The sequence below is a fragment of the Tursiops truncatus genome, chromosome 5, assembly GCF_011762595.2.
Source record: "Tursiops truncatus isolate mTurTru1 chromosome 5, mTurTru1.mat.Y, whole genome shotgun sequence".
NCBI lineage: Eukaryota > Metazoa > Chordata > Mammalia > Artiodactyla > Delphinidae > Tursiops > Tursiops truncatus.
In genome coordinates, this window is record NC_047038.1 from 124,856,660 (window position 1) to 124,872,764 (window position 16,105).

At 38.7% G+C, this 16,105-nt stretch overlaps 1 protein-coding gene across 1 annotated transcript in view; it reads left to right on the forward strand.

The window, feature by feature from the left end:
* The first annotated feature begins 14,544 nt into the window (after window positions 1–14,544).
* HPGDS (hematopoietic prostaglandin D synthase) overlaps window positions 14,545–16,105 on the forward strand; it is a 28,620-nt gene continuing 27,059 nt past the window's right edge. Inside the window, exon 1 of the mRNA XM_004318317.4 lies at window positions 14,545–14,678. Coding sequence (XP_004318365.1) covers window positions 14,546–14,678 — 133 coding nt within the window. The 5' untranslated portion in view covers window position 14,545. The remainder of the gene's footprint in view (window positions 14,679–16,105) is intronic.

Sequence of the window (16,105 nt, forward strand, 5' to 3'; positions counted from 1 at the left end):
TAAGATCTGCTCCTTACTCTGGGCTTTTGGGAAACGGAATTAGGTCACTCAATATTTCATGAACCACTAAAAAACCAAAATACAATTTATTAGAATATACTAAAAATACACTTGCCAAATAAATCACAAAATTACTGTCAGCTGTTTAGCAAATCTTTCCAAGTGTTGCATCAAATTATAGAGAACTGGGTCCTTTTAACAAACAGCATAACCAGTAGAGGGATAAATTTGCATGGGAAAGGGAATACTTGCACCTGTCTATCAAAGCATCTTTTATCTAAGATAGAGATGGAAACCTGAAAATTGTCTTACAAAGTTTTTTTTCTTTTAAAGTGTTCTTACCAGACACCCAAAAGCACATGTTATAAAAAAAAAAAATCATTACAGGAGACATCTACTAGTGCTGGTACCAGTGTTCAATACATGTTGGTTGTGTGAACGTCAATTGAGCGATAATCTCATGTTAATTACTCATTTCTTTGTGCTTTTCATTCCTTGGTTAAACACAAGTATTTGATTGAGGCAGTTGCTCTCTTTGAAAGAAATAGAACTTTGAGAGGAAATCAAATGGATTTTGAAAAGGAAGTGAATAGCCAAATGGTCAAAACCACCCTTGCAAGCAATTAAACAAAAATGCTGTGATCACAGCACCGTGGTGTCTGACGTTGTTACATGGGCCATCGGGATCGTTTTAACATTTAGGAAGCATTCAATTCTTTTCAGAATCACATTTATCTATCTTCTTTCAGTTGTGACATCAGTCTACAGATGTCAGATTTTTACCATTTATATAAATTCTTCGAAACCCCAGGCCTTAGAAACAATTCTGGGTCTTTTCCTCCAGACTATGGTATTTCATCCTAATTGAGGCCTGTAGCTTCCCATGAGCTATTGAAACTGTTTATATTAACAAGATGTACATACTGCCAGGAAACATACCATTTCCAGCCTTTGTGGACTAGGTTCCAGCATTTAACAACTGATGTTTTCTCTCCATATGGCTCAGGCTCATGAAGGACCAAAGTAGTCACGTAGCAAAACTGTATCTTGGAGGCCAGAAAAAATTTTTTAGCATAACTTTGTTTATTGTTTTCTGGATCTTTCTGTTGCTTCGCTATAGATGAAAGCTGCTTCTCCTTTGCTTATAAAAACTGTATTTATGTTTATATTCTTGTATAAGTCTGTGCTCCAAGGATTGAAGCTTCATCTAATTTCTGTATTCATCACTTAGAATTCTCCTTTCACTGGAGCTCTGTTTCCCTTGTAGACACAGGACAGCAGATGTTAGTTGTGTCAGCAAAACCAAGATTTCCTGATTTCCTTTGTTCTAAGCAATTTCCTCACCTTGCATTACAGGTCAGTCTGAAAGATTCTGTTAGAAATCCTACATATTTCATACAAAGGCATGCAAAATCAATTTCTAGAATGAAATGGAAAAAAAAAACCAAAACAAAAACATGCTTAAGAGAAAGAATTTAGATCAGAAGTTTGCTTGATATGTACGGCCAGGCTAAAGATAGTTAAATAATACTAAGAAATAGTATCAGCAAATTATAGAAGCCTGATAGAGTAAGAAATATAAATAACAGGGCTTCCCTGGTGGCGCAGTGGTTGAGAATCTGCCTGCCAATGCAGGGGACAAGGGTTCGCACCCTGGTCTGGGAAGATCCCACATGCTGCAGAGCAACTAGGCCCGTGAGCCACAACTACTGAGCCTGCGTGTCTGGAGCCTGTGCCCCACAATAAGAGAGGCCGCGATAGTGAAAGGCCCGCACACCGCGATGAAGAGCGGCCCCCGCTCGCCACAACAAGAGAAAGCCCTCGCACAGAAACGAAGACCCAACACAGCCAAAAATAAAAATAAATAAAAAAAAAAAATTTAAGAAATATAAATAACAAATAAACAAATACATAAGTAACATACACAGAAATATTTTAAAAATTTATTTAATATAAATTTAAAACTGTATTTCTAATATATTTATAAATACATTTATATTAAATAATATAATAGAAATATATTTCATTCTAGTGATGTATTTATGAGACCATATAATGCAGTGATTAATAGCAAAGACTCTGAAGGCACTCTAGCTGGCTAAAATATTGACTCTGCTGCTTTGAGAATTTGACAAATTAAAACATTAGTACTAGGTACGTGATTAGCACAAATAATCAGTGTTTGCTGTTATTAGTCCTTTGTAGAGTCCTGGAAATTTTTGGATACATTCTTCTCCAAAATCTTGTTTTGCTAGATTTCATGAGAAAAACACACCTCTTTGCATTAATATGTTTTCAAAATATGTAAAAAATCCAAATATGCAAATCATTTTAATAGATACAGCTTGGCTGCTTGCTTCTCGATAAGTTCTAGGAAAGGGTTTACTGTCACCAAAAAATTCTCCCTAAATTACACTCCTGTCTGCATTACTTTAGTGCCTATAAAAAGGAAATCCATCCTGGGATTATCAGAGAGGGTGACCTACCTTTGATCTGAGTATCTTGTCTTTGCTGCTAGATTAGAGGACAAAATAGCTTATGTCCTTGTAACCCTCAATCCAGAACTTTGTGTCCTTTTGGACTTAGTTTTCATGTAAGACAGAGAAATGTCTTCAGGGGAAAATTATGTTATTGAACAATAGAGCAGAAAGTGACTTTGGAGGTCACGGGGCCTACTCTTACTTTCCTAGAACTGACATTCTGAGAGGAGGTGAACTGCTTTGTGTTTACATGACAGGGTGGAGGCAGAGGTGGGATTTAATGCATGGTCCTTCCTCTTAGTGTGTGTTGTGATGATACAGAGGGGACAGGAATTAAATCTGGAAAAATCTTGAAAAACAAGTTAACTTACTCTGTTTTAATGCTTATTGCCCCCATTCTTGACAGAAGAGTAAAGATGCAATCTCATGAATAAGATTCAAATGTTTGAGAAATTTTACTTCTAGAAATACTTTCATGACAAGCCCTAGTCGTTATGTAGCCACAGTCAAGTTATGTAACTATTTGTGATGTTATTTTGTGGGCATTAAATGAGATAATACATGGCAAGCCCTTTGTTCAATGCCAGCCCACAGAAAGCAATGAACAAATATTAGCTATTTTTATTAGTATTATTCGCTTGTATCTGGGAATCCTCTTTCCACCAAAAGGCTAGGCAGTAAAACATCTACTCACATTCTTGGCGATAATTACTGTATTATTCTTCACAGTACCTGAAGAGCCAGGTAAGAAAAATAGTGCTATCACTGTGGAAATCTGGGAAAACAGAGACACTAAAAATTTGCAAGCACATTTCAATTACCCAAATAGGTTAAGGAGGAGAAAAAGAAACATTCTTCATTTCCTGCCTTCTCAATCCCACGTTTAAATACTTTAGTTTTAGATGTTTTTAGTTTCTCAAATAACTGACTGTGAAAAGGAAATTGTTTGATTAAGTAAAATATACCCAAAAGCTTTAGAAGCTGAGAAGGAAGCTCTGTGGTCTTCTTCTGGAGACTTCCTTCTTTTTCCATCAACAGTGCAGCTAGAAGAGTAGAAATGGGTTTTGTTGAACACTTCCCCTTTACCAAAATAAATAAGGAGGAACTAATAATGTGAGCTATTTTTAAAATATTATATTTATTTTTCCATTAAAGAAATATGTAATAACCAGTAATATTTATCAAGCAGAAACCACTTGCCAAGCAATGCAGAGTGCCTTGAATATATTAGCCCGTTTAATCCTTTCAACTCTGAGAAATAATAATTTTTTTTTTTTTTTTTTTTTTTTTTTGCGGTACGCGGGCCTCTCACTGCTGTGGCCTCTTCCTTTGCTGAGCACAGGCTCCGGATGCGCAGGCTCAGCGGCCATGGCTCATGGGCCCAGCTGCTCCGCGGCGTGTGGGTTCCTCCCGGACCGGGGCACGAACCCGTGTCCCCTGCCATCGGCAGGCGGACTCTCAACCACTGTGCCACCAGAGAAGCCCAAGAATGATTTTTATATCACTGTTTTATAGAGGAGGAAACTGACGCTGAGGGATCTGCCTAAGGTTCCAGAGCTGGAAAGAAGTAGGGCTGGGATTCCAATTCCAGGGATCCAGCCGGCAGTACTCCAGACCTGAAGTCTCATTCGTACTTTGTATGACCACACTACTACCCAGGTTGGAGAATAAGGAAAACAAGAATAAAATTGGACTCTGAGTTAATGTTGGGTTTCGAGCAGCAGTTGGGAACTTGCTAATTATATCAGAGTCATAAGAGTTTTCCAACATAGGAACCGCTAGAGAAAATATATTCAATCAAATTGTAATAGTCCTTCCAGTGATTGTGTGGACATTGTGGACAACAAATTGTCACATTTATTCACAGTTATTTCTCGTATGGTCCAATCTGGACGCACAGGGTCCAATCTGGATGCACAGGGTGTCCGTGAAGGGCACGTGGCTTGAAGAGATAACCGCCTCATGGGGAGAGTGTGAGATGGAGATCCACACGGGGTTTTCACCCTGCATTTCTCACCTTTCTCTTCCCTCCCTTCAAACAGAGAGTTGGCTCTGTGCATATTTCCTTGGGAGAGGATGAAGCAGCATGAAAAATAAAAGTGGCCCAGCAACTGCTTTTCTTCCTGGCTCTTAGTTCCCAAACCTAAGCACCGAGACAGCAAGAATCCGTCAGCATAGGCTTGAAGGAAATCGATCCTCCCTTCAGACAATTGCTAATGATATTAACAATCGCTACCACTCACAGGTGTCTACGCATTAGACGCCTCTTGAAGCACATAGGTATGTACTCATTAAATGCTCTCAGAACCCTATGAGGGAGTTACTACTAATATCGTAAGAATGCTCCATGCCAGTGAGGACTTTTGCCTTCTTTTGTTTACTGCTTTACCTCTGTTATCCAGAACAGTATTTGGCAAAGATTAGGTACTCAATAAATATTTGGTGTAGAGGAAATCTGCATCTAAAGATGAAGGAATCGAGGCACAGACAGGTTAATAACATGCCCAAAGTACCACAGCTGGTCGTAGGCTAGGAGATTCTTCAGTATCCCCACCTGGGTTGGGGATAGAAAGAGAGGGAGGGAAATCTGTGGTTCCTGAGTTAGAGGGATGCTCGGACCTTACTGTGTTGCCCAGGAGGTGGCAAGACCACACTGAAGGGATAGTTGTGTTGGGTGGTGGGCAGCTGGACCCTTAGGCAGCATTGTAAGTGACTAAACTGCCACGTTTGAGCAGAATGAGGATAGGGAAGTCGCAGAAGCAGCAGGGTGCTGCCGGTATGAAAGCCACACACACAAAGCCAGTGGGCAGACTCCAGGACAGCCCGTGTCGACCAATGACCAAGGATCAAACGGCCACCCCTCCCCTGACCAATGATTTGTTTTCCACCAGCCAAGCAGAATGGGTTGTAAAGCAGAAAATTGTTACAGAAAATGAGGAAAGTGCTATTTTTTGTGCGTATCTGATATTTTTTCCACCGAAGCATTATGTAGGGAAAGAGTATTAAATGTGTCGTCAGAAGGCCTAGGCTTTAATCCTAGCTTATCCCATCCCAAATTCCTGGCCAATTTATCTAATTTCCTTGTATCTTGTATCTCGGTTTCCTTATCTTTAAAATGGGGATTACAAATAATCGAGGTGAGGACAAAAAGACTTTTTTAAAGTGTAAGTTAAAACTTAGTGAAAGATAACAAATACAGTGTGTTAATTTTGTATAGCTTCCATTCCGTTTGCACTTGATTTTGAGTTACATGTATCTTTTTGGCAGGTAAGGGGCTGTACTTATGTCTTCTAAATTAGACTTTTTACAGACTAATATATTTAATTTCATTTCTTATATTTACAATAAATGGATGAAAAGACACTTTTCAAAGTTTAAAGCACTTAGAAGAGGAAATATTACGTGATTTACGGGTTGCTATTCTTGCCTAGGAGTGTCATTTTCTGGAAGTTGAACGCCAGACTGTCATTAAAATGTTTCATGGATAATCTGCAGGTTCAGTAATGCCCAGACAGGTATTTCACTGGATCTTTTCACTGTGCTGTTCTAATATTGTAGCTGGAATTAATTCCTGCACTAAGGACTGAAAAATAAATTTCTAAAACATTTAAGCATTTGCTACTAATCTGTATCGGATTATCAGCAAGAGGTAGGGGAATCTTCCCCTCCAGGTTTACTTTAAACCACATGATCCTGAAACAGAGCGAAGGGCTCATGTGCCCACAGCACAGAAAGCCAAACTCTGACAGTGAGAATTTGCATCAGAGGAAGGATTTATTGCAGCACACCAGCAAGGGAGTGGGAGACAAGCCTCAGATCTCTCCAACTTGGTCTTTGAGTTAGGGTTTTTATTTTTTAAGGGGAAGAACAAAGAGGCTGGGATTAATTATTAATTAATAATTTTGATTAATTATTTTATAGTAATTATAATCATTAATTATAATTAATGCCATTTCTGTGGCATTTCTTAATCATAGTTTTGGGAGTCATAGGACGTGTCTGGCCAAGTGGTCCATGCTCGAGGGTCTGTTAGCTCACCTTGCCCTTGAAAAACCACCTTAAGTTTGTACATCAATGATGATATCTATAATAGCCATTTTAGTACAGTCATGATGTTATCGACAACAGCAATCTTAGTCATCTGACTCTGGTTGATGAGTGTTCTGTTAGGACAGCATTGCGGTCAGGGGGTCAAGAAGGGGAATACAATTTTGGATTGAGAAATTAATTACAAACTCAGTCAAGGAGCTTGGTTTTAGGCAGACTTAGTTTCAGCCCTTCTAAGAAAACATAGTAAGTGAAATACACTACCAGCAATGAGAATTTAGAGAGTCCTTGTAAAAATATGAATTGTGGGGAAATATACATTGGGGTCATTCATTCGTCAAATATATGTTAGTGCTTATAATGTGCCTGGTACTCCTGTGGACACTAAGGACACAACAGTAAACAATGAAGTGCTCGCCCTTGTGGAGCTTACATTCCACTGGGGGAGGGTGCGAATGAACCAATAAAATACATTATGTTGTCAGATGCTGTGATGAATGAACAGCGAGCAGGTAAAGGATGAGTCTGTTTGAGGAGAGCTCCAGTGACGAGGTGGTCAGTCAAGGACTCGCCAAGCAGATCTAGTGAAGTCAGGAAGCAATCCATGTGTGTATCTGTAAAGAGATACACTCACGTTTTCTTTCTCCCCTAGGGCCTGTGGTTCTAAGACTTGAAAAATAAATGAACATGTAGCTATAGGCACACTTCAGCACCTATAACTTTGACTTTATCAACTGTATGCAAACACCTTAGGTTATTTCTACACAGAGATCTTATAAAAGACCAAGAATATCTAGAAGTCTTTGCAGACTTGCGCTTTTTGGCAGGCATATTTCATCTAAGAAATGAAGGAAGAGACTTAGGTGGCAGTAAGTCACCTCTTCTCACATTGGCTTGTGACCGTAACTTACTCATCATATAAACCCAAGATACAGTCACGTACAAGAGCATAGAAGATACTAGAGACTCCACAGAGACACAGCCTAAGTAAGTGATCTGATTGAACTGTACAAAGATTAGAAATGAGATAGTCTTCACCCTGCATTTTAGGTTTATTTTTATTACTGTCATATGCTATACTTGTCTGAGTGACTGTCTTATAATCTGTTATTGGATTGAATTGTAAAATGGTTAATACTTAATTCCTTATTTGTAAGCTTTCTGCCCATCAAAATGACTCGCACAATTCTATCCCTTTTTTCAAATACCTGCTGAAATCTTTAAGGTGCATAACAAAGTATTTGAACGGTAGCCTCCTTTGCCAGAGAGCTGAATTTGGATCGTTGTCACTTCTCTGGCAGAGACCCTAGAATTTTTGAGACTGTGTTTTACTGTGCTCTTATAGCAATATACAGATTAGAATAAAGGCTTAGCTAAAATTGAATGGTTTTATTAAGATAGTTTGTATGTTCATTGACTGCGTGAAAATTGCTTCTGGGATTAAACATTCCTGTGTTTTGTTTTTATTAATCAGCTGAAATGTATCCATGTTATATAAAGTAAAAAGAGCCACAAACCTAGGAGAAAGAAAGGAAATACCCAAGGTAGAATTTTTTGAAAACACTATTATTTTCTATGCAAAATAGTTAATTTCTAAACTAGTTTAGCATATATCAAAAGCTATATTTTCTTTCGTACTTAATGGCTACATTCATATGAGTTCCTATGTGGAAGTTTCTATCCAGGGTATTTGCTAGTCATCCATCCATATGTTCCTTAAGAAACTGTATACCTTTTTCTTTTTCTTTTTTTTAAATGATTTATTTTATTTATTTATTTTTTGGCCGTGCCACGCGGCTTGTGGGATCTTAGTTCCCCGACCAGGGATCGAACCCATGCCCCCTACAGTGGAAGTGCAGAGCCCTAACCACTGGACCACCAGGGGATTCCCTACATCTTATTTTTCAAAAAGAAGTCTAAGTCAGCTTTTTATTTATCTGCTGAATCAGGAACTTCACATGGTTTGCTTTGGAGTGGGAGGAAAAGAGTGGTTAGCTTTTAGATGTAAAGGAGATCCTTAAGCACGATCAAACTTTTTCCTTCTTGTTTCTATAGTATTTCAGGAAATAGACACAGCTTCCCCTACATGGGATTCCTAACACAGAATGACAGTGGCAGGGCTCAGAAATGAAGCTAACAGGAAGTAAGAGACCAGCATGACACTGGAATTTGCATAGGCCAATTAAATCATATTCAGGTCTATAATCCAGCTGGGTATTATTTCTATGTATTATGGGAAGTCAAGGTCTCATTATGTATATTTTTCCTCTTTTGTCTTCAAACCATTTTAGTCTAGTCCCTTTATGCCCCCACTGTAATATCTTGTCTGTCGTATATATGAGGTTCTGTTTCGAGACTTCATGCACCTCCCTATATCTGGTCCTGAACAAACATCACATTACCGTAATTATGTGGCTTTATATATGTCTTGCTATCTGGTAGGTCAGGTCTTCTCCTTCTGTTCTCTTAATTTTTCTTGGCTATTTTAGTCCTTAGCATTTTTCCACTTGAAAGTTAGGATCAGATTTATCTGTAGAGTCTCTTGGATTTTGAATATAGACAATCTTTTTTATTGCAAATAAGGACAATTTTGTCTCTTCCTTTCCACTCCTTGCGTGCGTTATTTGTTGTTGTCTAATCTTGAATTAGCCAGGCCATCCAGGACCATGTTAAATAGGGGTAAGAGGGGTTTCTGGTTATTCCTCACATTAAAGAAAATGCTTCCATTTTGTTCCCCATTATGTATGACGTTTGCTCTGTTTTTTGTAGAGACTCTGTTAGATGAAGGAAGTTTTCTTTTACTCCCAGTTTACTAAGAGCTTTGGGTTTTTTGTTTGTCTTTGTTTTTTGGTTTTTTGAGAATTTTGATCACAAATGAGTGATTAATTTTATGCTTATTAATTAAGCATTTATTTAGCATCTGTTGAGAAGACAATATGGCTTAGAGTTTTTCCCTTTTAATCTATTGAGGTAGTATATCATACAGATGAATGTTTTGGTGTTGAAACATCTTGTATTCCTGGGATAAGCCTCATCTTGTCATGACATGTATGATCAAGCCACTCAAGATCTTTGTACATCCCCTTCTCGACCAGGCCCCCTTCCCTCGCATGACTATCCAGTTCTCTTAATTATACGGCTTAATCAGAAACTCTCCAGGTGCTTGCCCACTGCCCCTGCCGCTGGTTTCCCTGGTAACTGATGAGCCCACCTGTTGTCAATTCCCCCTATAAATGGTAGCCTCCTTCTCCCCTGAGCAGCAAAGATTGTTGCTATGTCCTGTTGCCGTCTGCATTACACAGGAGGGATGTTTCTCCAGGACCTTTCGCTTGAGACCTGTAAGATCCTCTGTTCAATAACCATTGATGTTTCTGTCACTGACTCTGGGCTCTTTCTTTGGTCTTGTAGAGGCCGGGTAACTACAAGGCTTGAATAGCTAATAAGTTATTTAGGATGTTTATAAGTGAGCTTAGTCTATAATTTTCCTCTTTTTTTTTTTGCGGTACGTGGGCCTCTCACTGTTGTGGCCTCTCCCGCTGCGGAGCACAGGCTCCGGACGCCCAGGCCCAGCGGCCATGGTTCACGGGCCCAGCCGCTCCGCGGCATGTGGGATCTTCCCGGACCGGGGCACGAACTGTGTTCCCTGCATCGGCAGGCTGACTCTCAACCACTGCGTCACCAGGGAAGCCCTATAATTTTCCTCTTTTAACATCTTTGCACTTTTTCCGTTTTTCTATTCTTTGAAACTACTTGTAAAAGAGAAGGATTATCTTTCCCCTGAGGATTAAGTAAAATTCACCTGTAAAATCATCTGGGCCTGGTGTCATTCATGGGTGTGACTAATTACCAATTCTGTTTCTTTACTCCTTGTTAAATGCAGGGTTTAGTTTCTTTTTGATTTGATTGTGTTAGTTTATGTGTTTCTCAGTGTTTCCATTTAAGTGTTCAGAGTCAGTGATAGTTATTTGTAGTGTTAGCTTATGATTTTTAATCTATTTTATCTGCTACTATGACCCCTTTTTATTTGGAATTTTAATTGTCTGTGACTTTTCATATATTTTCCTCCTTATCAGTTTTGCTAGAGTTTTGCAATTTGACCTTTCACACATTTTATATAAAAGCCTGCCAGGCTCTAGTTTCAAGCAGTATGACCCTCCAACCCGCCATCTTGTGTGGAGGGGTTTTATTCCCCTTTATTCTGAAGAAGCTAAGCTCCTGGCTGCCCACTGCCTCTCTCAGAATGCCGTGTCCTGCTCACTGTATTTTGTTTCTGTTCATTTGGTCCAGGCAACGTTTATCTTGCTCTTAATTCTAACTTTATTATCTTCTTTGTATGTAATTTTCACTCTTTATGTCCCTACAGCAGAATAGGTTTATCAAAGAACATGATCTTGAGTCCAATCAAGTCACAGAGTACGGAGCACTGTATTGGTACTTTACACACAATATTTTCATTACCATCTTACAGGTGAGGAAAGTAAAGCCAGGAACAAGTGACCTGCCCAAGGCCACTCAGATAATAAGTGGCAGCGGTACCTCCAGAACTGGTCATTCCTTTTCATCACCTGCTCTACCCTAAGCTTGATCCTCACTGCATCCCTTGGCGGGGGTAGGGATATGTTTTAACTTCATCCTTGTAGTTCATGATCCTTATGAAATAAAGGCTTTAGCAAAGTGAGATTTACTGTTAACAGATATACTGCTAAATGCTATGAGGGACAAAATATGTTCTTGTACTTGTCTTTAGACTTTGATGTAAATTTCCCTATGCTTTGATTGGCCATTGAAACATTTACTTGGAATATTCCTCCTGGTAGTTTTCATGCGAAAGCTTATAAAATATAGGATCTTTAGAGTCAGTAAATGTTTCCAACAGTGTTTACCTTTAGTATTTATTTTTTTGTGTTATACAATGTGCACTTATATCCTAAAAAATCAAAAGCCTTCAAGTTTGGAGTTTTCTACCTTTAAAAATCAAGAAGCCAGACTTTTGCTCAGTAGAAAATATAATTATGCAAGGAACTACAGGAATGTGGTGTGCAAGTACAGCTTCATTAATGAGTTATGACAGTTGAAGGATGTTCTTGAAGGAAAGATAAGCATTTGCCAGATGTCCATTGGCCTGTGGTAAATCTTAGATTTAAAGATCTATTTGCAGAGAAATATAGACAGCTGCCAGCCTGGGCTAGGAATTTTTAAATGTCTCCTTTACTTGAATGAAATACAATATAAAATAGCATGCTTTTGCAAATTAACAACAAGCAACAACCCCTTCATTTTCATGCAGAATTATGTAGTATTTGACCAAATGGGAAAAGTTATGTTTAATTTTTAATGTTGATCCTATGGACATATATGAATCTATATACACATGTAATATTGATAAGAAATACATAATTTCTTTGGAAGCACTGACAACTTAAAAAACTCAATTAAAAAATTGCGTAAAATGCTTTTCAAATAAAAACTCCAACTCAGAAGGACACTTCCACTCTGAAAGCTGTTTTTGTTCTTTCAATCTTTAAAATAGATAGACCAAGGAACAGTAACAATTACGTTTTTTATTTCCTACATAAGAGTGTTCCCTTTATTCTGATTCTGTAAAATGTTTTTTTCCTGAAGGAAACTTATTCCTTTACACTTTTTATTGACTATTTTTGTGTTCTCACATCTTTCCCACTATCTCTAAGCTCAGCATTTCCCAGAAACTTGGAGAACAGTCTCATTGTTCTGATGTGCACTTCACTTAGTGCCCAGATGTGAATTTCCTATATACATATTTCTCCTCCAAAGGAATTTGAGGCCGTAAATCTTGGAATTTTCGTTAGTTTACTCTAGTGAATTCTTGACAGAGAACATCCCCTCACGTACTGATGTGTGGCATGTGTCACAGTTCACTTGGGTGGTGACAAGACTAGCTAATGGAAGTGGACAGGACGTGGAATGTTAGGGTGACTCTGTCTCTAACAAGGAGCACCCGTTCCACAATATCTACACATGGAAAACCCAGGCCCAGAGAAACGGATTCGCTAGGAATCACCATCACCATCATTTCCTGGATCCTGAGGGGGTCTAGATAGGCAATCGGTTATTTCTGGTCGTCCTTTCCACAGACACTTGAGATACACATGTACTTGAGATATGAGCTTAGCAATCTAGATTTTTATGATTTGTGTTTGATCTTTTATGTCATGTGACTTCAGATGGAATTTTGTTTTGCGACTTGAGCTCAACTTTTTTTAAAAGAAATTTATTTATTTTATTTACGTATTGCTGTGCAGGCTTTAGTTGCGGCGAGTGGGGGCTACTCTTTGTTGCTGTGCGTGGTCTTCTAATCGTTGTGGCTTCTCTTGTTGCAGAGCACGGGCTTCAGTGGTTGTGGCACGCAGGCTCAGTAGGTGTGGCTCACGGGCTTAGTTGCTCTGCGACATGTGGGATCTTCCTGGACCAGGGCTCGAACCCGTGTCCCCTGCACTGGCGGGTGGATTCTTATCCACTGCACCTCCAGGGAAGCCCTGAGCTCAACTTTTAATCTAATATTCTGTTAATATCTCTGAAAGACTTCCTTAGTAGAGAATAAAGTATTTAATCTCACCTCTTTAAATAAGTGTTATTTATGATTTTTATTGAATTACTATAATTATTAATTTTTAGTGTGATGTAATCGTGGTGTTTATTCTTGACTATAGAATGAATTCAAAGTTATCAACAGCTACTAATTAAGTGTTTAGCATTGTGCTAAATGCTTCGCATGTGTTACCTCATTAAAACCCCAAATCCATATTAGTATCTCTAATTATAAAAAGTGGACTTTGAAATACTTTGAAATTCAGAGAGATTTTGTTGACTAGCCCAAAGATACACAGAAACTAAGTGGAAGAACTGAACTTCAAATGAAAATGTTTCTTTCTCAGTTGCCTAATCATTATAAGATTACAATACATTCTACTATTAGTGCTTAAAATCATTAACTGTAAAGCTTATAAACAATGGAAATGAAATAGTACAAATCACAAACTCACAATGACCTCCATCGAACTAATATAGCCAGTTTTAGCAAACTTTTTAAATTTTATTTTATTTATTTTTTAGCGGTACGTGGGCCTCCCACTGCCGCGGCCCCTCCCGTCGTGGAGCACAGGCTCCGGACACGCAAGCTTAGCGGCCATGGCTCACGGGCCCAGCCGCTCTGCGGCATGTGGGATCCTCCCGGACCGGGGCACGAACCCATGTCCCCCGCATCGGCAGGCGGACTCTCAACCACTGCACCACCAGGGAAGCCCTTAGCAAACTTTCTAAGAAATGTTTGCTTTCTTTCTTCCTCGCTCCTCTAGAGAGAGAATAAACAAGTATGCCCACCATTGTCCCATCCCAGCAGAGGTCCCCAAGGTGGGGTGTGTTTGTATGTGTAAGCAACCCAATAAAACCCAGCAGCATGGATGCAGCAAAAGAAGAGAGAAATATTTCCTCAAGTCTTTTTGATTCTCTGAGGGAAAAGCAACAGGGGAGGGAAGAGAGGAGATGACAGGTTGACATGGCTGGTTTTACATGCCTCGTGTGTGTACCCTGCTCTTGCAATCCTTACCCAGCTGTCCTCACAAACTCAGCTGTGTCACCGAAGCAAACAACAAACCAAATGTCGACACCATTCATTATGTGTCTAAAGGCAGGACAAAAAATTCTTAAAATGCAAAGTTTTTGACTCCATTCTCTGAAGTTTGGTATATAGATACCCTATTACTCCGATGTCTTTTTACAAATAAAACTTGAATTTGATTATTTCACTGGAATATTCCATCTAGTTCTTAAAGACAGTCAAGATTTTATTTCTATAAAGTTTTCTCCATATGTTATTGGGGTAGTGATTTATAATTCTGGTTTTGAAATATCTTCTAATATCTCTGGTTATCTCAGAAGATGCCAAAAAGTTTTCGAAAAGTCCTCCAAGAAAAATGTTGAAACATCTCTAGAGGGCTGTTAAAATAATTCCTCTATTTTTCTCCTTCCAGAATCGCACCATGCCAAACTACAAACTCACTTATTTTAATATGAGGGGGAGAGCAGAAATTATTCGTTATATATTTGCATATTTGGACATAAAGTATGAAGACCACAGAATAGAACAATCTGATTGGCCTGAAATCAAGTCAAGTAAGTAGCACAAATGTAGTTCATGGAAATGTATGTAGAGAAAATGTTTCCAGAACCTTTTGTCTTTCCTCAGGGAAAGGAAAATAGAAAGGTTTTTAAATCTCATGGAGCTTTACACTGAGAAGCAGCAGTTCAGGCAAGTTAAATAAATGCTCTGTGACCCAGAAAATTTCCTATTGAGGTGAAAACACAAAACTGACAGAGGGGGCATATAAAAATAACACAACATGAAGCTTTATCAGAAGAGCTGAAATGGAGGAAATACTGAAGTCAAACTTTTGACCATTGGACTAGCCTGGGCTTGCTCAGATATCAATAACATTTGGATGATAGATAAGATAAGCTGCTGTAACAGAAAACAAAACTCAGATGGCTTAAATAACAAGGAAATGAATTGTACCACATAACGGAAAATCCAGAAGTAGGCCAGGTTTCAAAGGATGGCTTTATCCATTTTTCCTCCTCAGCGTGTTGGCTAAATCATGAAGCTGGTAGCAATATGTTTGCTGCAATTCCAGCCTCGCAGTGTTGAAAAGCAATTTTGAGAGGCTAGAGGAGAAAGCACTGCTTCCTTAAGTGTTCCCAGAAGAATGAGGAAAAACTTTCCAGGAGACCTCAGCAAACCTCTCATGTTTCACTGGCTCAGATTGGGTCATGTGTCCATTTCTGAACCAATCATTGGCAAAGGGAGTGGGAGGAACCTTAGAATCATCTAGTCCACCTCTGAAGTAGGGGATGGAAGCAGTTTTCATGAGGCTTTGTGACCATATGAGAGAGGGGTGGGTACGTGAACAAAACTGGGGTCTGTATGATCAGAGGAAAGAGCAAATTTACAAATTGGGCGGGTAGCACAATGAAAACATGCTTCTTAGCACTCAGGACAGTGAGGAAGAATTAGAAATATTATTAAACAAACAAAAGTGTGTGGTTTTCAGTTAAGTTGTAAGTCATCCTCTAGATGCTTGCCATGTTCCCTGGAAATACTAAATATTAAGTGTCTAAAATTTATATTTTTACGCTAGATTATTAAAATTTCAGATAAAGATGAAGCTGAAGAAAACAACTATATAGCATTTGTAGGCTATCAGAACTGGATAGTCTGCAGACCCTATTTCATTTAATTTCTCTAACACGTCAACACGGGATGTATTATTGTTTCTATTTTATAGTTGGATTAACTATTAATTTTATAGTTGGAAGCACACAGAGTTTAGGTATTTTTTCCAAGTTCACAGCCCTAGCAAGGTACAGCTGATTTTCAAACACAGGTCCATCTAATACCATAGCCCAAGTTATTTGCACTAGATAATGCCAACAAAAATAATACCATGATAATTGACGTATTCACAATAAGTATTGCCACTTGCCTTTTGGAAGCATGAGTTTCTCTGAAGTCATTGCCACTGTAATTACTCCTTTTCTTATCA